The following is a 22,800-nucleotide window of genomic DNA, read 5'->3' as shown; positions in this document are numbered from 1 at the left end:
TGTGCATATGTGCTTTTGGGACAGTTTTCTAGGCTTCTGATGTGGTGTGATTAAGTCACGTCACCCCACAACCACACTGGAGGAAGATACGACATTACTCCCATGTTACGGACGAGGCAGCTGAGGCCTTTTTGTCCCTGGCAGTGCAGCCTCTGTCACTGTCCTGCCCCCTGACCATGCCCCCATCTGTGCTGCATCTCTCTGTCTCACTGCCCCCTTCTTTCTTTCTCCCTGTCTCTGTCCCTCTTTTCCACCCTCAATTTCCGTTTCCCTCACCGCCTCCACCCCCACCCCTCAGAAACTTTTCCAGGCTTCCCTGTTCAGAACCAGGTTCCTGCTGAGGCCACAGAAGGGAGATGGCTTCTGCAGGCCCAGGACAGGGACAGGAAGGATGCTGATGTCATTTTGCGCCAGCCCCCTTCACTGCACCTGGAGAGGAGGAGTCGGGGGAGGGCACCCCTCCCACTAAGGTTGTGGGTACTGGGGCTGACTGTGCGACCTGTCCAGGAGCACCATCCACGCCAGTGAACCCTGATAGATTCTGTGACCCTTAGGCCTCCATGGGCCTCAAATCTCTGTCATCTGTTGGCATTACCATTTCAGGCTTCTGTGGAGTGGCTGGTGGTTTAATTTCAGCAAAAGTTTATGCTGAGATGTGATCATTGCATTACAGGAGCCTTTATTACTGGATGGGAATGAGAGCCCAGTGCTCCCACGCTTGGGCAAGGGCTGGGGCCCCCAGCCGCACTTCCTGCCTCTCGCAGCTGCAGGAGAGCTTTCTCTATGACCTTGGGTCAGGTCCTGAGCCGCAGGTGTCTCTGCGTTGGTTTCCGCATCTGGAGCAGAGAAGGATTCTTGCTGCCTCCCAGGGTAGCTGGGCAGATTGAGTCAGTGTGCGTGTGTGACGCTCAGCAGAGGGCTGCCGTCATCATGTCATTATGGACACTGTTGCCTCTACTGCTGTTACAGTCATTAAAGGCAGGGGACATGTTTGGATTTAGTAGTTGGGATCCACAGGGTGAGTGATTCATAATTCTTTGCTGTTTTGACTCGGTCACATTTCCTTTTGTAAAATGTTTAAAACCTTTGTATTAAGGAAATGTTCAAGTATATTCTAATGGTTTCTCCACATCTCAATACCACCTTCATCAGTTACCAGTCACGACCAGAGTTTTTTCTTTTTTTTTTTAAGATTTTATTTATTTATTTTTAGAGAGAGGGGAAGGGTGGGAGAAAGAGGGAGAGAAACATCGATGTGCGAGAGATACATTGATCGGTTGCTTCTCGAATGCCCCGCGACTGGGGACCTGACCTGCAACCCAGCTTGTGCCCTGACTGGGAATCAACCAGCGACCTTTCGGTTTGCAGGCTGGCACTCAGTCCACTGAACCACACCAGTGGAGTGTGACCAGGATTTTTCATCTGTACCTCACCCCTACTTCCCTGATCATTTTGAAGCAATTCTCACATATCATATACTGTGTAAGAGATAAGGAATCTTTAAAAAATAGTCACAATACTATTATCACAGGAATAAACGAACAAAATAATTTCTTTATATCCTCATGTTTCCCCAACTGTCTAGCATCTTTTTTTCAATTTGTCTCTTTGGGTTGGAGTGCAGATGAGGTCTATGCTTTTGAATTTGGTTGGCAGCCCCCTCTGTGTTCTGTAATCCATAAGATCTCCTCCTTCAGTTCTTCTGTGCGCTTGCTGTTTGGGCGGTTTATCCATCCCAGACCCCATCCTGTGGTCTAAGTGCGGCTGATGCTTCTTTGTGGTGTCATCTGATATGTTCCTCTGTCCTGTGTGCTCCCTGTAAATTGGGACTTAGGTCTAGAAGCTTGGTTCTATTCAGGTTGCATTTCTTTCCTAAGTGGTAGTATTTATGAACAGTAGTTCCTGAGTGCTTTTTAAAATAAATTTAATTAAGTTTTTTAAAAAGTGAGTAGATTGAAAAAAAATCTTCTGTTGCTCCTAGTAGGGCGGGGACCCAGATACAGCTGAGTTGGGGGTGGGGACATGAAGGACTGAGGTTCAGGAACTTCTGGGAATTGAGGGCTCATTGTTGGCCCCCTTCCAGTGAACTGCTGTCATAGATGCACAGCTTTGGGATCCTGCTTTGCTGGGACCAGAGGGTCCCAGCTGAGAATTATCCCGAACCCCTACCCCCTTCAGCTTGGCCTATGGTTAAAGCTTAGGGACAGAGCTAGACTCTGGCCCCAGCTCTGCCTTCGGCCAGCTGGGCCACTCGGGAATCTTTCCCATCCCTCGCCTGCTTCCTCCTCCTTACCATCATGAGCACTGTGCCTCCCTTGGAGGGCTGTGGTCAGGACTCAGTGACCACGCAGTAAAAGGCATGGTGCGAGCATGTGCTCTGAAGCTGCTGTTCTGCATTAGTGTAGGTCTCTGACCTCAACTGCACCACTCTCCTCTCCCGCCCTGTCTCCCTGCCATGTGGCCTCCCAACACATCTGCCATGCATCATGCGGGCTCCAGGGCTCAGCCCTTTGTAGTAACCACTCCCTCTACCTTCACTGCTTTCCTCCAGGTCCCCACATGGCTCCCTCACTTCCTCTGGTCTTGCTCACATGCCACCCCAGACCTCCCTGACTGTACTCTCTGGCCCCTCTTCCACTTGTTATGTACATTTTTGTTTACTTGGGTATTGCTTATCTCCTCCACTAGAGCATCAGTTCCGAGAAAGAGGCACTGTCTTACTTGCTGCTGTGACCCCAGTGCCTAAAACAGTCCCTGGCAACTGAGTGCATAATAAAGAATTGCTTAGTGCATGAATGAAGGAGAGGATGAATGTGGTTAAGTGAGTGGACTTGGGCCCCGGGTCACACCTGCCGTGGAATCCTGATTCTTGATACACACCATGTGACCTTGGGCCAGTACCTTTCCTTGCCGAGAGCCTTGTCCTCCTCCGCAACACGGGTGTGTTCACAGCACCCTACTCGCTGCCTTGTTTTGCACCAGCCTGCTGCCCACATGTAGCTGTCCTCTCAGCTGGTCTGCATCTCCAGCACAGGGCTCCAATGAGCCAGCCAGTGCTGCCCCTGCCATGGGGACACTTTATCAAATCTTAAATAACACCTTCTAGTCTGTGTGACCAGCTGTGGTGCCCCAGGGCAGGCCAGGGACTACTTCTGTGGCCAGAAAGGGCTCCCTGGGCAGTGTGAGTCATGCAGGACATGAGAGTGCCAGGATGTGGAGGGAGCTGTGTGTTGTGGCCGAGTCTGAGAGCTCTGGGGCTGGCTGCTTCCAGGCCTTCGTCTTCCTTGCAGGAAGCAGGCAAAGAGCTGCAAGGGGCCAGGGAGGACTGCTGCTCTGATTACTGCAGTAGTTCAGCTCTGGTGCGCGTGCGCACGTGTGTGTGTGTAAGAGAGAGAGAGAGAGACAGACAGACAGATACAGCGACAGGCTGAGAGAGAGAGGGAGCCAGTGCACACATGCATGTGTAGATGAAGCTTCCAGCTGTCAGAATCGCTATCACTGGTATTTCCTGTGTGGAAGTGTAAAATATGACATGTACATAAATGTGTATAAAACCTCCCTGTTCAGTTTAATGAATAATTATAAAGCAAACACTCATCTATCAATAACCAAATCAAGACAAGCATCGCCAGTGCCCTAAAAGCCACTTCCTTCATGTGCTCTTTCTAGCATTATCAAATAAATTCAACCATCTTTCTTCTTTTAATTATTACCTCTTTTTGTAAATTATGAAAGATTTCAGATGTCCCAGGAGAATAGAGAATCACCTGATGAACCCCCTTGGGCCCAGTGCACAGCCAAGAGAGAAAACACCCTTGCCATGGTTAAAGCCCCCCAGATGTCCTCCCCCAGGTACCCAGAGCCTCACTGTGACCCCACCCTGTGCTTCCCTAGATAGTACACTGGATGGTTCTGCAGGTTTTAAAACTGTGTGTAAATGGTCCCAAGCCGCCAGCACTTGGCTGCAGCTTGCTCTCAATATTTTGCTCTTGAGGTTTCTCTGGGTGGATAAATAAAGTCCCGTGCCAATAGGGATGCTCCTGGCAGCGGTGGCGTGGGTCAGAGTCCCTCCACACCTGCCAGATGAAAGCAGCCTGCCCTGCTGGAGCCTCAGGAGGGCGCCCTGGGGCTGGCTGTCTGCTCCGGGTCCGCAGCCCCTGCCCCAGCCTGGTCTGAAACCATTGCCTCCAGGTTCTTGATGTGTAAGGGGCTTTACCTGAGCACCTGTAAGGTAGGAATGGAACTCTGGTATCATCCCAGGTCTGTCTGGAGAAAGACCAGACACCCTTCCTCCATTTGGGAATGGCCTGGGGGTGGGCAGGTGGGGTGGGAGGGTCTCTTCTCTTCCCCTGTCCTCTGTGCCCCTCTGCTTCCCCTGAGGGCCCTGTTTAGTGATCGTGTCTAGCCTGTCATGGAGAGGCCCTCTGGGTTGGACATACTATCAAAGGCTCTGGATCTGTAGCCTGGGTTTGCTACCTGGCTCTGCCACCTACTAGCTAGGTGACCTTGGGCACGGGGCATCCTTAGTCCCTCGGCCTGTTTCCCCATTTATAAAATGGGGTTGTGTAAAGGTGATTTCACCAACGTAAAGCATACAGAAGAAGCACATAGAAACCTCTTAATGAGTCCTAGCTGTCAGTATTATTGTCATTATTGCCATTTACTCTTTCATTTTGTAGATATTCACTGGTGTACCTCCTCTGAGTCTAGTCCCATGCTGGCTGATGCCTGGGACAGGCTGGTAACCTGACAGCCCGAGGTCCTACTCTATTGGAGCTAGAGGCAGTGACAGCCCAGAGTCACCTTGGGGAAAGCAGAGTCCCAAGTGGCTTAACTGTGCTGGTAGAAGTCCAGAGGACTCTGGAAGGCCCTGGCTTTGGCCTAGGAAATCAAGGAAGGCTTCCCAGAGGAGGAGATATCTGAGTTACTGGCTGCAAAAGGAACAGATGTTAGTGTGTGGAAAGGTGTTTTAAGGCATGTGAGCAGCATATTCAAAAGCTGAAAGGTGGGAAAGAGTCTGGCATTTTTAACAAGTTATTATTTTAATCAAAATACTTGAAATAATTGTAGATTCACATGCAGCTATAAGAATTAATTCAGAGAGAGCCCCTGTACCCTTTACCCAGTTTCTCCAACAGTAACATCCTGCAAATCTGTAGTTAGTACAAGACCACAACCTGCACATCGACATGGATATGGTCAAGATACAGAACATTTTTTCACAAGGATCCTTCCCGATGCCTTTTACAGCCACTTTTCCTCCCTGGCCCATCCCTAACTCCTGGCAACCACTTATCTATTTCCCATTTTTATAATTCTATTGTTTCAAGAATGTTATGTAAGTGGAATCATACTGTATGTAACCTTTTGGGGTTGACTTCTTTTCACTCGGCATATTCTCTGGAGATTCATCCAGGTTGTTGCCTGTCTCAATATTCATTCCTTTTTGTCACTGAGAATACCGTGTATTCCATGGTGTAGATGTACCACAGCTTGTTAACCATTCACCCATTGAAGGACATCTGGGTTATTTCCAGTTTGGGGCTGATATAAAGAAAGCTGTCATGAACAACCACACATAAAAGGTTTTGTGTGAACGTAAATTTTCATTCCCCTGGGACAGATACTCAGAAGTGCAGTTGCTGGGCGGCCTGGTAGCTGCACATGCAAAGAAGCTGCCGCACTCTTTCCAGAGGGCTGCACCAGCTTCCAAAACCACCAGCAACACATGGGTGATCCCGTTTCTCTGCATCCTCACCAGCATTTGTTGTTGTCACTATTTTTTACTTTAGCTAGTCTAATAGGTGTGTAATGATAACTAATTGGGACTTTAATTTGCATTCTTCTAATGACTGATGATGTTGAACTCCCTGTCAGGTGCTTATCTGCCATCTGTGCATCCTCTTTGGTGAAATGTCTCTTCGTGTTTTCCGTCCATTTGCTAATTAGATTTTTTTAACTAAGTTTTTAGAGTTCTTTATCTCTTCTAGATACTACTTCTTTGCCAGATGTGCAGTTTGTAAATATGTGTGATATTTTCTCCCAGTGTGTAGCTTTTTCACCCTCTTTACATGGGCTTTTGAGGAACAAATGATTTTCATTTTCATGAGGTGTATGTACTTTATTACCTTTTCCTTTTGTGGGTCGTGCTTTTGGTGTCATGTTTAAGGCCTCCATGCCTAGCCCTAGATTCTGAAAATTTGCTCATTTGTGTTCTGAAAGTTTTATAGTTTAACTTTTACATTTAGGTCTGTGATCCATAATGAGTTCATATTTGTGCGAAGTGTGAGGTTTGGATCAAGGTTCTTTTTTCTTTCCTTTTTTTTTTTTTTTTTGCATATGGATGTCCAGTTGTTCTAGCACCAATTGTTGAAAATACTGTCTTTCCTTTATTGAATTGCTGTGCTTCTTTGTCAAAAATAAGTTACCACAGTAAGATATCACTGCACACTTACCAGGATGGCTTTTTTTTTTTTTTTAAGGAAAATAACAAGTATTGGTGAGGATGTAGGGAAATTGGAACTCTCGTGCATTGCTGGTAGGAATATAAGATGGTACAGTCACGGCAGGAAACAGTTCAGTAGTTTCTCAAAAGGTTAAATATGGAACTACTGTATGACCTGGCATTTCTACTCCTAGGTGTACATATTTGCAAAAGAATTGAAGGCAGAGACTTGGGTAGATATTTGTATACCAATATGCATAGTTCCATTATTCACAGAAGCTAAAATGTAGAGGTAACTCCGATGTCTATTAATGCATAAATGGATAAATAGAATGTGGTGTATATATACAATGGAATATTTTTCAGTCATAAAAATGGAAGGAAATTTTGATATATGCTACCATGTGATTGGACCTTGAAAACCTTATACTAAGTGAAATTAGCCAAACATAGGAGAAATATTGTAAAATTCCACTTATATGAGGTCCCTAGACTAGGCGAATTCTAGGAAATTGGAAAATGGAATAGAGACGGAAAGTGGAATAGGAGTCACCAGGGGCTGGGGGAGGAGGGAATGGGGAACTGTTGTCTAATGTGTGCAGGGTTTGTGTCAGGGGCGATAAAAAGGTTTTGGATGTGGACAGTGATGATGGTTACACAACATTTTGAAGGTATTTAATGTCACTGAATTATATGCTTTACAAATGGCTAAAATGATAGGCATTGTATATGTTTTACCACAGTGAGAAAAATCAGTGTTTAAAAATGTTAGGTACATTTGTGTCTGTTTCCGGGTTCTCTCTCTGGTCACTGGTCTGTGTGTTTATACTGATTACTATAGCTATTGATTGATTAGACTTTTATTTTGGGGACAGAGAGTCCTCTCACCCTATTCATTTTTTTTTTTCCAAAATTGAAGTATTCTGGGTCCTGGCACTTTTGGAGCTCCTCTCGGTCTCCCTTGTGTGGCAGATGACACTGTGGTTTACCCAGCTTCAAAGTCACCCTTGGCACCTGCCTCGTCCTCATTGATAAGCGTTGCTTTTTCTTGGTAGACATGGCTCTGATCTGTCCCCTTCTCTTCATGTCTAGCTGCCTTGCTATCTTTATCAATTTCCTGGAGCAGTTGTGTGCTCTTGTCACTTGTCCCCATACCTACTCAGGCCCCCTTGGTCCCATCCTCCACAGAGAAGGCAGCCAGAGTTACATCTTCCAGATGCAGGCTCCCTGGCTCATCTGTGGCCTGGCTCCACCACACCCTTGTCCCTCTGGCCAGCGAGTTGGCCAAGTTTCACATTTCATTTGTGTGATCCTTGACTCTAAGCCCCACAGGACAAGGACCATGCTGCACCGCTGGCCCAACCTGGGCAGTGCATAGTGGACGTGCATCGGACTTCTGTTGGTGGAATCCGTGGACGTGGGAAGAAAGTTGCATGCTGCTGGAGCCCATGCCTGGGGGCGGGAGTGTGGAGAAATGAGGCTGAGAGGTGGCAGGAGCTGGGAAAGAGGCAGCTTTAGCTATGCTGGCCCCAGTTGGCTTTCAGCAGCTGAGGGACATTGGGTTTACTAAGGTGTCCCTGACCTCACAGAAAGATAGGCAGTGACTTTGAAGAGACACTTAGCAGAAAAGGAATTCTGATTGCCTTTATAACGGAAAAGATGTGCTTCCTGCTAAGCGGAAAAATGCAGATGACATCTAGGCTGAGAGGGGCCACACTTCACCTATCTGACTGGCAAGGATCAGAGTTTGACAACACCCTGGGCTGTGAAGCCCTCACATGGGACAAATTTGCCCCGCAGTTCCACTTCTAGGCATTTGGCCCACAGACACGCCAGCACACCTATGACATTACATGTGCAATGGTTGTCATGGCTGCCGTTTGTAAGAGTTCAAGGCTGGAAACCACCAACGTGGCCTCATGGGGACTGGCCCACAGCACCTCGGTCCTTCCATTCAGGGCTGGCTGCACTTTGTGGAGATCCAGGCATGGAGACATCGCTAATACACACAAGGTCTGTCCAGAAGGCATCCAACCATGTACTGTGAGAAACAGACATCTGTCGAAGAAGATACGAGATACAATAAACATTGTACACAGGACAATGATGCCTCGGTCCCCTTCAAAGTAGGCACCTTGGGACCTCACACAGTTCTCCCAGTCACCATCATCTACCCCATCATATTTTCCTGAGTCTCACCAATGGTCTGAAATCTCTTCCCTTTCAAAGGTGATTTTAGTTTTGGGAAAAGCCAGAAGTCACGGGGCACCAAATCTGGGCTGTAGGGGGGCTGACTCACCTGGGTGATTTGATGTTTCACCAAAGAACTCTGCACAAGACGTGATGCATGAGTGGGCATGTTGTCCTTGTGAAGCTGCCAATCACCAGTTGCCCATGGCTGTGGCCTTCTGAATATTAAGCAGAGGAATGTTCACACTTAATGCAAAATTTGATGCAGGTTTGTTACTCTACTTGCTCAATCATTTTGAATGTGATGGCCACACAGTGCACATGCTCACTCAACAGCATCTACTGCCCTACTGACTAGTACAGAGAAGTCATCATTGTTCACGCATGCACATTCCAGTCCAGTCTTCTTGGCTGTCAGGTTACATCAGTGTCACACAAACCATTCTCCTTGTATTAACAATAGCTGGACTTTTTCCAGATAGACCTCGTATATTGTATATATCTTTTCTTTAGATTTATAATAAGGTTCTTTTAATAAGTAAAAATAAAACAATAACCATAAGTAGATAAATAATGTAGATAAGTATAATAACATTTTAAAATAATACAAATTGCCCTGGCTGGTGTAGCTCAGTAGATTGAGCACTGGCCTGTGAACCAAAGGGTCACTGGTTTGATTCCCAGTCAGGGCACATGCCTGGGTTGCAGGCCAGGTCCCTAGTTGGGGGCATATGAGGGGCAACCATACATTGATGTTTCTCTCTTTCTCCCTCTCTTCCCCTCTCTCTAAAAAAATAAATTAAATCTTTTATAAAAATAAAATAAAATAAAATAATACAAATTGTTAGTATACTTGCTGGAAAAGGCATAAAGCATAAATGTGCAGCATAACCAGTCATTACAATGGGGAGACCACGTAGTGCCCCTCCCAGTGAAGGGACAGCTGGTCCAGCGCCCAGAAGCCCCTTCCAGGCCCCTCTGCCCCAACTTTGCTGGCAGTCACTGCCTCGCTTTCTTTTTGGTTTCACCACCTCTGTGTGCTTTCCTAAACAGTGTATTTCATTCCGTCTGGTTTTGAACTTTTTCTGAACGAAATCCTAGGATGTGTTTTATGTTGCACTGCTTTTGTTTAACATCATTTTGCTTTCCTGCGCATACGCCACTGCTTCAGTCGCTCATTGTCCCTGTTGTGTGGTACTCCATGGAGCCAGTAGGTCACAGTTGTCCGTTTCCCACAGATGAGCATTTGCACTGTTTCCGGTCTCTGGCAGAATCAGACTGTGCTTTGTGAACCTTCCCATGCGTGTTCCTGGGGCCCAAGGGCTGCGTTTTGCTTGGTAGTTACCCAGGAGGGTGCTTGCCAGGTCCCAAGTATGCGTCTTCACCTTTGCTGGGTGCTGCCGAGCTCCCCCTGGTGCCAGCGGCACAGGAGAGCCAAGGAATGTTCTTGAGGAAAGCAAGGTGCAGATTAGTCTGTGTGGCATGCTGCCATTTATGGTGTTCTTAAAAGAGTGTGTGAGCATGTGTGTGCACCTGCACTCACATGCATTTGTAGGCTCTGTCAGAAAGGAAGGAAGGACCAGTAGAGGTTGCTTCCAGGGCTGAGCTGGAACAGGGCGGGGGATGCCATCCTATCACTGCCCTCCGGTGCCATTGGCTTTTGAACCATGTACCTGTTTTATGAAGAGACAGACCCTGAGACGGAAAGGACAGGAAAGAAAGGGGAGCAATGACCCCATATGGGCAGAATGGTAATAGTTAGGAACCTGAGTAGTGCATTTTATGGGGGCTCACTGGTTTAGTCTCTGTTTTGGGGTGTGTTTAAAAAGTTTTATAATAAAGGTCTGTTTTGGTGCGAGAGGATCTTGGACGACCTCTCTTGGCCTCTGAGGCCTATCACCAGCAGACCCCCTCGTTTCCAGTGAGACTTCTGGGGGCTGAGGGCTCCCTCCTTCCTCCCTTCCCCTTCTCTGCCCTCTCCCTCACCGTAGGACCTGGTTCCCCTTGACTGGCCAGAACTGCCCCATCCCCGACTGCCTCCCCTGCCAGAGCCCAAACCAGCCTGTCTGGTTTGGGGAGGTTAGGAGAGCCGCCCCACTTGGCTCCTGTCTGGGTGGCTGCCTGACAGGTGCTCCACCCTGGTGGGGGAGGGGGTGGCCTGGGATCTGGGACTTCTGGGGTCCCCTTCCTGCCCTGCTGTGGCCCCAGGCCCAGCCCAGGCCTGCTGGGAGCCTCTGGATCTCTGAGCAGGTGAGGGAGGGAAGGGGGTTGAGGGATTTGCAGGCCCCCCTGGTGTGAGGGCTGAAGTCCTGCGGGAGTTGGCCATTGTGGGGGAATGGGAAGCCTTGAGCCCAGTTCCTGTCACTCACAGGACCCCTCGGTGAGAGAGCAGTCCTACTCCATGTCAGTCCCCAGAACAGGGAGTTTTGTCTAGTTTGTTCATTGCTGAGTTCTCAGGTCCTCCAACAGGCCTGCGTCATATGTGCTTGGAGCTCGGCAGACGTGTGAACCAGTGGGGGCGACAAACAGCGCTGTCACAGACAGTGACGGCTGGAGGGGCAGCGCTGGGATAGGGCCCGGAGGAGGCACCTGGCCCAGCCTGGGTGTCGGGGCTGCGGGAGCAGTCTGACCTCTGTCGCCTCCAAGTCCCCCATGGCGGTGAGACACAGAAGGTCACAAACTTCACACCAGGAGCTCTGGCCTGGGCCAGCAAAGGTTCTGCAGAGGAGGCGAGACCTGAAGGGCGTTGGCCATAAGGCTGGGCCAGCATGGCCCCTTCCTCATTCCACCCATCTGAGTGTCCTGTTCTCCTGTTCTGGAGCCAAGGTTCTGGACCAGCCAGGCCGCTGCTCAGGAAAGCTGGTCTAGGGCACAGGCACTCGGACAGATGGCAGGCGCCTAACTTCCCTGCCATGTCCCTTGGGCACGTCACTCAACCTCTCCAGGCCTCAGTTTCCTCTGTTGTTAATGGGCCTGACAAAGTGCCTGTCCCCTGAGGGCAGCAGTGAGGTACGATGCTCAGTGTATATCAGTGTTAAGAGCAGGCCCAGCCCAAAGTAAGTTCTCCGTAAAGGTGGGCCGTTCACTTCCAGAAGGTCAGAGCCAGCGTGGCACAGCCCTCCCCACCTTTCTCTGCCCCATTCCTGCCAGCCACATCTCCCAGCCCCACTCTCACACCTCGGGATAGTGTGGTTGGGGCTTCACCATGAACTTGATCTTTCCCTCCTGGTTAGACCGCATGTCTCAGGTTCATCCTCATACATGAGTCGAGCAGAGCTGGAAAGGCCACCTTTGTTTTGCCTTCTCGGAGCTCTTGCTGGACTCACAGTCTGGAAGGGGGGGGGTAGGGAACACAGTGAACCCCAGGTCTCTAGCCACCCTCCACATCTGACTCCAGTTATCCCCCATCCGTCTGACCTGCCCCCCAACCCGGGTCATTGTTTCAAACCTCGCTGCCCTGCCAGCTGCTCTGAGGCACTGTGCAGAGCCACTGCCTCCCTGGCCCCTGGAGCCTAGCCTGCCATGGGAGTGAAGTGGGGTGTGGGTGTGCTAGTGGGGGGCTGGCCCCACTGAAGGAAGGGCCGTGGTTGGAATCCCCTCTTTCTGTGTCCCTGCCTAGCCCCTCCCTCTGCCAGGACAGTTGTGGGTGATGTGGCCCAGGCTTTCCAGGCTCACCCCGCCTCCCTCTGTCCCTCCCTCCCACTCTTCCTCCTCCCCTCTCCCGTGGGCTGGAGCCACACTGAGCTCAACTGGCAGGGCAGGGCCAGGGCTGCGTCACCACCCGCGGCCAGGGAAGCTGGGGCGCAGAGCCCCACCAGCCCTCCTTGGTGGGTGCCCCTGGACACCTGCTGCCTGCTCTCCCAACTTGAAGCCTCTGTCTGCCAGCTCCCCCACGGAGGGTGGCCCAGGCCCAAGGGAAGAGGACGGTGAAGGTGAGCTGCCCTGGCCTCAGGCAGGAGGGGAGGAGTGGGGAGGGCTGCCCTGGGTGTGAGGAGGGCAGTTCTGCGGCCTGGTCACCTGAGCCAGCATGAGCATGTGATCCCGGGGCCACACCTTACTGGGGCTGGGGCAGGGGCAGGGTCACAGTGTTTCCATGTGCCAGGAGTGGCAGGTGTCTTTGCTGGGGCTCACCACAGGTCTCAGTGCAGGTTCCTGAGCATCTCAGTGGGAGTGCGACACTGGGGTCTGGTTTGCATGGGGGTGGTTCTGACGCTGTGCCTGCCTGGGTCACTCTGGGTGACTGACTCGGGAGTCAGCCATGGGTGTGCCTGGGTCTGCCGTGGGGGCCCATTACATACTATGTACAGATCTAGGCTCGTGTGGGTCTTGTGATCTGACTGACTTTGGAGTGTTCCTCTGTGTGTGTGCGGGTCTGTCTTTCTAGGGAAGTCCAGCAGTTACGAAGTGTCTGTGGAATTACGTGTGTGCATACATGTGCCTGTGTCTCTGGGTGGTGGCCCAGGTCAGTATCATATATGTTGTTGGTATGTATCTGTGGGTCTTTCTCAGGAGTGTCTGCTTCTCTGGGATGTGTGTAGGTCTTTGCAGTGTTTTTGGAAGGGTCCTGGGTCCATGGAGCTTCAGGGACCCAGCTGTGGCAGCCCTAGTGTCCCAGCCTCTCCATGCTGAGATCTTCCCCTGAGCCAGGCCCCTCTTTAAGGCCACTTCCCCCACATTCTCCCTCCAATGCCTCACGTGTCCCTTGGGGTCACTCTGCAGGGGCCCATATCCGAGAGGCAGGAGCTGAGGCTTGGGGTATAGTGTCCCTTCCCATGCCCATGCTCCTGTAGAGCCTCTGCCTGTGTGAAGTCGGGGTGCCTGCTGCTGTTTCTGGCTGCTTGGGGAATTTTCTGTGCAACCACCATGTGAGTTCCCGTGTGTCTGGTTGTGTGGCTGGACGCCTGTGCTGTGTCTGTGTCACGGTCTCTGTGGAGGGCCTGTGCACTGTGGAGCGTCTTCATGTGCTTCTGTGTCTAGAGTGTGGGGGTGGAGGTGGACAGGGAGTTGCACTGCAGGGGAGGGCTTGGGTTCCGGGGGCCTGGGAGGGCTCCAGGGCCTCTGTTCTACCTGTACCCTCTCCCTCCTTCCTGGCCTGCCTTAGGGAGGAGTGAATGAAGTCTAATCTGATCTCCCCAGTCCCTGCGGGCTCCCCCACACTCAGGTTTGTTGTGGCGTTTGTCCCCACCCTGGGTGCCTCTGGAGGGCGAGGGACACCAATAGGGCCCTTTGTGTCTATGCGCCGTTGTGCCTGGCCAGGAGGGAAGGGTGTGTTCAAGCCTGGGGCTGTCAGAGGAGCCGACTGGCCTCCCTCGGGGTTCTGAGCACTGGCCTGGGCCCAGCTGGGTAGAGGAAGCAGCATCTTTTCATTCAGCCACAGTCTGAACTGTGGCCCCTCTTTGCTGGGCAGGGCTGGGGGCACAGGGTGGCTGAGCTGGCTCCAGGCCCCATCCTCATGGGGGCTCCCTGTCCAGCTGCAGAGACAGACAGTGGCAGCCCGTTGCACTGCCCCATCCCGGCCCTGGTGAAAGTAAGACTCCACGGAGAGAGTAAGACTGGCACTTCTGCTCTGGCCAAAGAGGCCCCTGCCCAGCATCCTCTTTTATTTATTTGTTCCTTTATTCATTCATTCAGCAGCAGCGATGACAACAGTGGCAGTAATAATACAGCAGCTGACACGTAGTGAGGACCCACTGGGTGCCGTGCGCTTTTAGAAATGCTTTGCACATGTGATCCAGACATTCCCAGGAGATAGGAACTGTCATTCCCCTCAGGTTGCAGGTGAGGACACTGAGGCCCAGAGAGATGCATCCCTTACTCAGAGGCACATAGCTAGGCAGTGGTGCAGCTGGCCCCTGAGCCTGGGCATCCTGCTCTCAGCCACCAACTGCCTGCTGCGTCCTTGTACGGTGTGGAGTATGTGAAGGCCTGCTGGGCGCCATGTAACCCATCCGCCCAGAATTCAGAGAGCAGGGCTGCTCCTCCCTCCCCAGACTGCCGACTCCAGGCCAGGATGAGCCCAGATCTGTGTGGTTTTATGTGAGTTTACCCACTGGGAGGACTCAGAGATTTCCCGCAGCATCTCCGCTATGTGACTTGCCTCTTGCCTGTAGCCCAAATATGCTGCCCCTTCCTCAGGTCTCCAGCCCAGGCCACAGGGCTGGGGTGGGCCTCCCTGTGGCAGGGAGGGCCTGGCATGGACTCTCAGCGGGGGACTTCTTGTGTTTGGAACACACACTTGGTTATTTACTAAATAGCCAGGTTTGCTCTCTAAAGACTTTGGCCCCAGTTCCTTCTCAGGCATTAAGGTGGGACTCACAGGCAGTGTGGAGTGGCCTTGGGGACTCCTGTCTACCCTCTGCTCCCGACACCCTTCCTTGCCTGTCCTCAGGGTCCAGCTCATCACATTGGCGAGGGCATCACTCCTTTGTTCCACTGATATTTACTGAGCACCTACTGTGTGCCCAGGCCCTGCCCTAGGTGCCAGGGACACAGCAAGAACAAGACAGAGGTCCTTGTTCTCCAGGAGCCCACATTCCACTGGAGGAGGGGTGGGAGAGGGGACTGTAGTCAGCAGGTGTGTGAGGCCAGGCGGTAATAAATGCCACAGAGAAATATTAAGCAAGGGCACAACCTGTGTCAAGGGGCCAGGGAAGGCGTCTCTGAGACAGTTTTATTTGCACTGACACCTGAATATCAAGAAAGGGTGAGCCATGCAGCTCTGGGCAGAGGAAATAGTAGGTGCAAAGGCCCTGCGGCTAGAACAAGAGTCCTGTGTCTAGAACTAAAGAGGAGACCCCCAGTGTGGTGGTGTGAAGCGAGGGGAGGAGACAAGGTCCTGAGCTGGGCCGGGCCCACTGGGCAGTGCCGTGTGAAGTCACAGTTTGAGCCAAGGGGAACGCCCTTGGGGAGTTTTGCTTAACATTTTTTCAGATTCTTTCCTAACCAAAGTAGCCTTTCTGATCTGGATTCTGGTCATTGCCAGTGGGGTTGTCTCTGCTCTCGCTCTGGTCCTGTAAACCTCTGGAGTCTGTTGTCTGGAGCGGAGGCTTTGGCTGGGCCCAGGGCCTCTGGGAAGCAGGAGGCTGAGGGGTGTCCACACGGCCTCTCTGGGCCTGTTTCCTGGTTTGGGACTCAGGAAGGAGGAGGACTCCATACCCACCCCCTCACTCATCAAGAACTGTTTGGAGGGTTCAGTGTGGCCCGGTCTGCATGGCTGGCACAGGCCCGGGCCAGGGTCAGCGCCGAAGCGGGTGTGTGTCCCCTCCATCCACTCAGCTGCCTCGAAGGGGCAGCCTGTTCTAGGTACTGGGATCTGGCCATAACCAGCTGAAGTGTGGTTCCTGCCTGCGCCATGCCTCCGACCTGAGGCATTAGTTAGGGGATATCAGTAGATACACTTATAACCGTATAACATGTTAGATGATGCTAAGGGCCAAAAGAGAGTGGATCAAGTGCTGGAACGTGCCAGGCACTCGAGGATGCAGTGATGGGCAGGACCAGACCACGCCCCTGCCCCTGGGGTGCTCACACTCCAGCTGTGACTGCAGTGGTATCGGCACTTGGCCAGTCCTACCAACTTGACCTTTATAGTGCTCCCTTCTTCCCTTCCCACTTCCTCCCCCTTCCTGGTCCCCCTGCTTCTGTCCCAACCGCAGATTCCGTGCTCTGCCCGCAGCCAGAGGGAACCTGTGAACATCTGCATCAGGCCCCGTCTCTGCCCTGCTGCAAACCTCCCTGTGGCTCCATCTCACTCAAGTAAGGGGCACCCTGCGGCCCACAAGGCCCCACCCGACCTGCCCTCACTGCCTGCCTGCCTCTCTTCTCATCACTTGCTCCAGCCCCCAGCCACTTGGCCTCCCTTCTGCTCTTTGACCACGTCAAGCACGTTCTGCCTCAGGACATTTGCCCTGGTGTTTCTGGCTGCCCAGTGCTCTTCCTCCAGGCACCCACGTGGCTCCCTCTCCCTGCCCCTCAGGTCCCTGCTCGAGTGTCATCTTCTCAGCAAGGCCCTCCCAGACTTCACTGAAAATTCTAACCTCCCCTAACCTTCCTGATCCCTGTTGTATTTTTCTTCTCATCATTTATCGGTGGCTTCCTAGCTGTTTTCCGACTTATTGCATCTCTTGCCAGTGTCCCTCCCCCTAGGCCATGAGCTCCGTAAGCGCAGGGGTGTTTCCGGCTGTTCAGGCCCCTGCTGGCAGCCCAATCCCAGTCTGGCAGGTACCAGCCCTCGGTAGACAGTGACGTTCGGATGGTGGGTGGTGTGGGAGTGTCACAAGGTCATTTTGGGTAGAGTAGGTGTTTGCCAAGGAGGGGGGCACGTGTCAGTCCCAAAGCTTGAGGCGGGGTCTGGGGGCCAGGTATGTGAGGATTCCTTGGCACATGATGGAAAGCCTGAAGAGAGATTTGGGTAGGGGGCAGTGCAGGTGGGCAGCAAGAGCTCAGGAAGGGTGTTGGGGTGGGAATGGCATGGGAGGTTAGTGGGGGGGGGGCAGTGAGGAGCCTGCTGTCGGCCAGAAGGTAGGCCGGATTCCCCATCCATTGTCAGAGCACAGCCCAGAGAGGTAGAAGGTAAACTGAGACAGGGAAAGGGCTTCCTAGAGCTGGCAGGTAAAGATCATGGCAGAGGAGTGAGCAAGACCTGGTGGTGGAAGCCTCGAGTACGGGCTGGGGACAGTGAGCACGTCACAGTCCCCTTCTTGGTTTAGGGATGGTTTCCGTTTGGTGGAGATGAAGGGGTGGCCATGGCCCCAGCCCCATCCCCATCCCCGGCTCTACCCCTTGGCCCCGGGGCCCCGGCTGGGTCAGCTCCCTTCCCTGCCAGGGGAGCAGTTGTGTTTAGAGCCTGGGGGAGGCCGGGGTAAGAGTGTTACACACACACACACACACACACACACACACCCAGCCAGCTTTGTCACACTGTGGCTCGTTTTTCCGCCAAGGCTGACTTTTGGTGGGGGTGTTGGATTGTTGGTGGGTGTTTTCTTATAAAAGGCCAGAGGGTGGAACAAGCCAGTGCAAGGTGACTGGAAAATCTGAAGCTTTTGCTAGGACAGGTTGAAAACTGCTGTTCCACATGAGAAATCATTTAAAATGTTTTTTTTTAAATTGAAACAAACACTTTAGAGCAGGATGCAAAGTGTGCCTGCACTCTTGGGATCAAATGCCGGACAGCAGAGGCGTCTGTGTCCCAGCTGGTGGCTGCAGGCCTCTCACAGGCCTCCTGCGTCCATGCTCCACCTCTGGGTCCCGGGCCTTCTCTGCCAGTTCCGCAAGTCTGCCTGGGCAGAGGCTGAGGCGGGAGAGCAGGGGCATCGCATACTGGGTGCAGATGGATCAGTGCCAGCTCTGGGCCCAGCCATGCTGCAGGCAGGCATTTGGGGTACAGTGGGGAGCAGTCTGGATGACAGGCCCTGCTCTCCTGGAGCTGACATTCTAGTGGGTGAGGCAGATCCTGAAGAATCACACACACAGGGTGCGTGGTAAGTGTGGGGAGGAGGAATGAAGCAGAGAAAGGGAGTATGGGGAGTGATAGGGCAGGAACAGGGATATTCGAGTACATGGGGTGGGTGGAGGGAAGAAGGCAGACATCTGTGTGCAAATCAGTGAGAAGAAAACTCCAGGAGGTAGTAACTGCCAGTGCAAAGGCCCTGGGGTTGGGCGTTTCTAGGGTTTGAAGAGTAGTGAGGAAACCCGTGTAGCTGGAACAGAGTGAGTGAGGGGGGTAAGGAAGGACAGGAGGGGAGGTGGTGGGCCACAAGGCAGAGTCTAGGGGGCCAGCACAGGTTTAAGGATGTCGGTCCTGGAGTGGATCGGACTGTCTTGACCAGGTCCAGCTCTGCTTGGCGATGTTAGTGCAGGATTTCACTTCATGAGCCTCAGGTTCCACATCTGCAGAATGGGGAGGGAAGAAGCCATGTCACTAAGGTTGTAGGGAGTCAGTGAGCTCAGCATCAGCATTTGCGCGGGGTCATGGGATAGGGTCGTAGGATCCGCTCATGGTAATAACAGTGCAAGGACTGGGACTGAGCCTCAGTGAGCCACATTTGGTGGCAGGGACTGGCTTTCCAACACCTTTTTCACATCAGAGGCCAGTGGGAAAGGTGGATAAGGAACCATGGGGGAGTGGGTCCAGAGCCCTACTTCGTGCTGCCTCTTGCTACTACCCCTGGGGTCCTGGGACAGTCAGATAGGAAGTAGGGACCCTCCCCCACAGTAGAGTTCAGGGCAGGAGAGGAAGGGCAAGGTCCGGCAGGGGGGGTGGGGAGCCTAGGACCCCCCTTGGAGATGACGATGATGATGATGATGATGATGATGATAGTCGCCTCTTGCTGCAGCCCTCGGGGGCAGGACAGTCAGATAAGAGATTGGACTTTGGTGTCCGACTCCCCAGGCTCAAATCCTGGGTGCTGTGGATGAGGGGCTCCTCTCTCTGGGCCTCGAGGCCCCCATCTGTGAATTGGGGGTGATGAGAGGACCTAGCTCAAGTTTGGACCCTGGGCTGTTCAGCTGCTATCTTCCAAGCTTGCCTGGAACCTCGGCACCCATTCTTTGCTCAATCCCCACCCCCATTCCTGGTGCAGGCCCCTAGAAGTAGCAGCTCCTCTCCCTTTTCTTCTGAAGCCCCCGTAAGGTCAGGAGCTTGGAGACTTGGTGGGAGCGGTGCTGGTGAAGGAGCCAGCTGTGCTTGGAGCTGCCCCAGGGTGGGGCTCCGGCCTGATCATTATAAACATGGTCAGTTCCTCTGTTTGTCCTGCCTTCCATGCAGTGCCCAGAGGAAAGGGGCGGCCCCTGGCAAATATCCGGAGGTGTGCCTTCTCACCCCCTCCCCCTGTGGGGGTCACACTTGGCTGCAGGTGGGACCTGCTGCAGTGTGCAGAGGTGGCTTGGGGGTTTATGGGTGGGGTTCTGGGTTGTCTGTCCCAGGTTCTAAGCTACCTCCTGCCAACCCCATCTGAATCCTGAGTTTTTCCCTCTCTGAGGATTACTAAGGGGACACAGTGGCTAATCCTGTCCTGCAGAGGTCTCAGGCTGGGGGCGGGGGATGGGCAGGGTGAAGAGTGAGAAAGGCCAAGGGGAGGAGTGAGGCCAGGTCTGGGGCAAAGGGGATCACATCTGGGAAGACAAGAGGTGATAGGACACAGGGTGAAGATCTGGGGTGACAGGGCAGGGAAGATGGGTGAGGGTCAGGTGTAGGGACAAAGCAAGGAACCGGAGCTAGAATGACAGAGCTGTGGGCAGAGAAGCTGAGAGAGAGAGAGAGAGAGAGAGAGAGAGAACTAGAGAACAGGGTGGGTTGGGGGGCCCCCAGTAGGGGTCTTGAAGGGGGACCGGACAGTGTTCAGAGGGTTGGGCCATGGCTAGGGGGTGCTGAAAGGGCTCCTGGTTTGGTGGGGGTTTAGAAGGGGTTGAGGCAGAGACAAAGGGACCCCCTCCTGACTGGGGTTGTCCAGCCCCCAATCCAGGCAGCTGCAGTCCCTGCGGCATGCAAGAAACCGGGCTGCTGGGGGAGTCCTGGCCCGACCTGGTGGTGGCCACCTGGGACCAGCTGAGGCAGGTTGACTGCTAGGTCCCCACCCACCTTCCTCCCGCTGCCAAACCGGTTCTCCCAGAGGCTGCCCATTGATGGTCCTTCCTCTGAGAAAGGGGTGGCAGCCTATCTGGCCTCACCTCACCAGAGCCACTCCCACAGGAAAGGAGCAGCTCCTCCATGAGAGGAGAGCTTGGGGCTGACCCTGTGCTGGGCACTGTGCCAGGTGCCGGGCAGCCAGCCATGAACCACACAAAATCCCCACCCAGGGTGTTTGCCCCGGTCCTCTGGGCCTGCGCTCACATAGCACCTCTTCCAGGAAGCCTCCCTTTATTTCCACCATGCCATCTCTCCAGGCTACATGTGCTGCGCCTCGACCCCCGTCCCAGCCACTCTGGACTGTCAAAAGTTGTCTCCGTCACCGCTGTGTCCCTAACACCAACTTGCATAGGCTGGGCACAAAGGAATAAGTTGTTACTGAATGTGTGAGTGATAAATTAATGAATGGGTAGGTGAGTGACGTTTTCTTTCCATTTTACAGATGAATAACCCGAAGCCACAAGAGGAGAAGTCACCCATCCAAGGGCACTTCTAGCACAGCCAGAGACAAACAAGGTCTGTGGACTCCAGGGCCCGTGTGCGAGACAGGGCAGTCGGACCTGGGCCCCTCCCCCTTAGACACTGTAAGGAGGAACCCTGACCGCCAGAATAGCAAAGAGGACAGGCCCCTCCCACTGTGCCCAGCTTGGTGTCCTGCTGTGCTCAAGGTTGATCCAAAGTGCAGAGAAGTTAAGTCACTTGCCCAAGGTCACACAGAGTAAGTGGCAAAGAGAGATTCACTCTCTGGTCATCTCACTCCCCATTGTTTCTCTGGTCTCCCTGTGGGACACCACCATCATCGTGTCTCCCCTTCAGCCCCTTTGGTGTTTTTTGTTTGTTTGTTTGAAGATTTGTTTATTTTTAGACCGAGGGGAAGGGAGGGAGAAAGAGAGGGAGAGAAACATCAATAGGTGGTTGCCTGTTATGCATCCGCAACCGGGAACCTGGCCTGTAACCCAGGCATGTGCCCTGACTAGGAATTGAACTGGCGACACTTTGGTTCATAGGCTGGCGCTCAGTCCCCTGAGCCACACCAGCCAGGGCTGGCCTCTGGTTGTTAAGCCAGCTTTCATTAAGCATTTATACTGTACCTGGTACTATTCTGCGTACATGACTGGAGACCCCAGACCGTAAAAGCAGACTGCTTTGTCTGTTAGTACCTGTTATGAAGTGGGTCTTCCCCACTGTGTGCTCTTGGTGAAGAGCCCTCCTCGGAGCCCAAGGCTCCTCCTGTGAAGTACGCATGTCGAAGTGAGGCTGCCCAGGCATCATGCATAGAACAGAGTCTCAGGAACCATTTATTGAACAAATAACCAAAGGTGTGTGGTGTTCCTGGCCCGGAGTCCAGCCTGGGACAGCAGGATGGAGGCGGCCAGGCTGTTCAGAGCCAGCCACTGAGCACACCGTGTGCCGGACACTGCTAGGAGTGGTGGGGGAGGACACAGGGACTGGACAGCTGAGACCTGGACTGGGGCACTGATACTTTGGTGGTGGGGCTGTGGGGATGAAATTAGTAACCACAAGAATGAACGGCGGGATTTCTACAAGTTAAATGTGCTGTGAAGTGATGTGGGGGAATACCAATGGGGCATGGGGGCTTTTATTTGGGGTAGTCAGGAAAGGGTTCACCAAGGACTCGGAGACGTGAAGGGAGGCAGCCGTGTGTGGGTATCGGGGAAGAGTATTTCATAAAAGGAACAGCCAGTGCGAAGGCCCTAAGGGCTGAAAGCCAATATGAGCAAGGGGGAGATGCAAGTTGAGAGGGGATGGGGCCAGGTCATGTGGGGTGGGCCACAGGGAGGACTTGGCTTTCCCCCTGAGTGAGATGGAGCCACAGGATGGCGCCCAGCAGAGGAGAGATATGACTTGACTCAGGTGCTCATGGGGTCCCTGGGGCTGTATGTGAAGGACAGACCCCGGAGGTGGAGGGAGGAGTGGGAGACCAGGAAGGGGACAAGAATGGGCAGGACCAGGGCCAGGGGAGCAGAGAGGAATGGGCAGTCTCTAGTGAGTGGCCCCCTCCTGCAGGCCTGCTGTGGAGCCCAGGTCTGTACCCTCCTGGTACTGGGAGCCTTGGCGCCATGTTTGGGAAGAAGAAGAAGCGGGTAGAGATCTCGGCGCCCTCCAACTTCGAGCACCGAGTGCACACGGGCTTCGACCAGCACGAGCAGAAGTTCACAGGGCTGCCCCGCCAGTGGCAGAGCCTGATCGAGGAGTCAGCTCGAAGGCCCAAGCCCCTCATCGACCCTGCCTGCATCACCTCCATTCAGCATGAGGCCCCCAAGGTATGTGGGCACCCACCACCACCTCTCCTGAGCCACACCGACCCCCACAGCGGGACCCCAGCCCTTAACCCCACACTTGACACTGTGGCCAGCATCTCCTCGCTGACCCCCATCCCTCAGGATCTCCAAACACACACCCCAACCCTCCACCCTCACCCCCAGTGGTGGCCTTTCACCCACTGACCCCTTACCTTGCTTCTCAACACTGACCCCAGCCCTGTGAACCTCACGCTTACCTTGTCCCTCCAACG

At 53.2% G+C, this 22,800-nt stretch overlaps 1 protein-coding gene across 4 annotated transcripts in view; it reads left to right on the top strand.

Annotated features, from left to right (window-relative positions):
- The window catches only part of PAK4 (p21 (RAC1) activated kinase 4), a 44,995-nt gene that overhangs the window by 12,551 nt on the left and 9,644 nt on the right, over nucleotides 1-22,800 (top strand). Inside the window, exons 1-4 of one of the 4 annotated variants that reach the window (XM_045846901.1) lie at nucleotides 12,369-12,567; nucleotides 16,291-16,390; nucleotides 20,707-20,780; nucleotides 22,293-22,549. In XM_045846901.1, the coding sequence (XP_045702857.1) occupies nucleotides 22,346-22,549 (204 nt within the window). In that variant the 5' untranslated portion in view covers nucleotides 12,369-12,567; nucleotides 16,291-16,390; nucleotides 20,707-20,780; nucleotides 22,293-22,345. Of the gene's footprint in view, nucleotides 1-12,368; nucleotides 12,568-16,290; nucleotides 16,391-20,706; nucleotides 20,781-22,292; nucleotides 22,550-22,800 lie in introns of those variants that run through there. The other 3 variants (XM_045846902.1, XM_045846900.1, XM_045846899.1) reach the window with 3 other exon arrangements.

Source organism: Phyllostomus hastatus, unplaced genomic scaffold (assembly GCF_019186645.2).
Source record: "Phyllostomus hastatus isolate PE091 unplaced genomic scaffold, TTU_PhHast_1.1 phas_contig_5, whole genome shotgun sequence".
In the NCBI taxonomy this organism is placed as follows: domain Eukaryota; kingdom Metazoa; phylum Chordata; class Mammalia; order Chiroptera; family Phyllostomidae; genus Phyllostomus; species Phyllostomus hastatus.
This window is presented reverse-complemented; position numbering and strand designations above follow the sequence as displayed.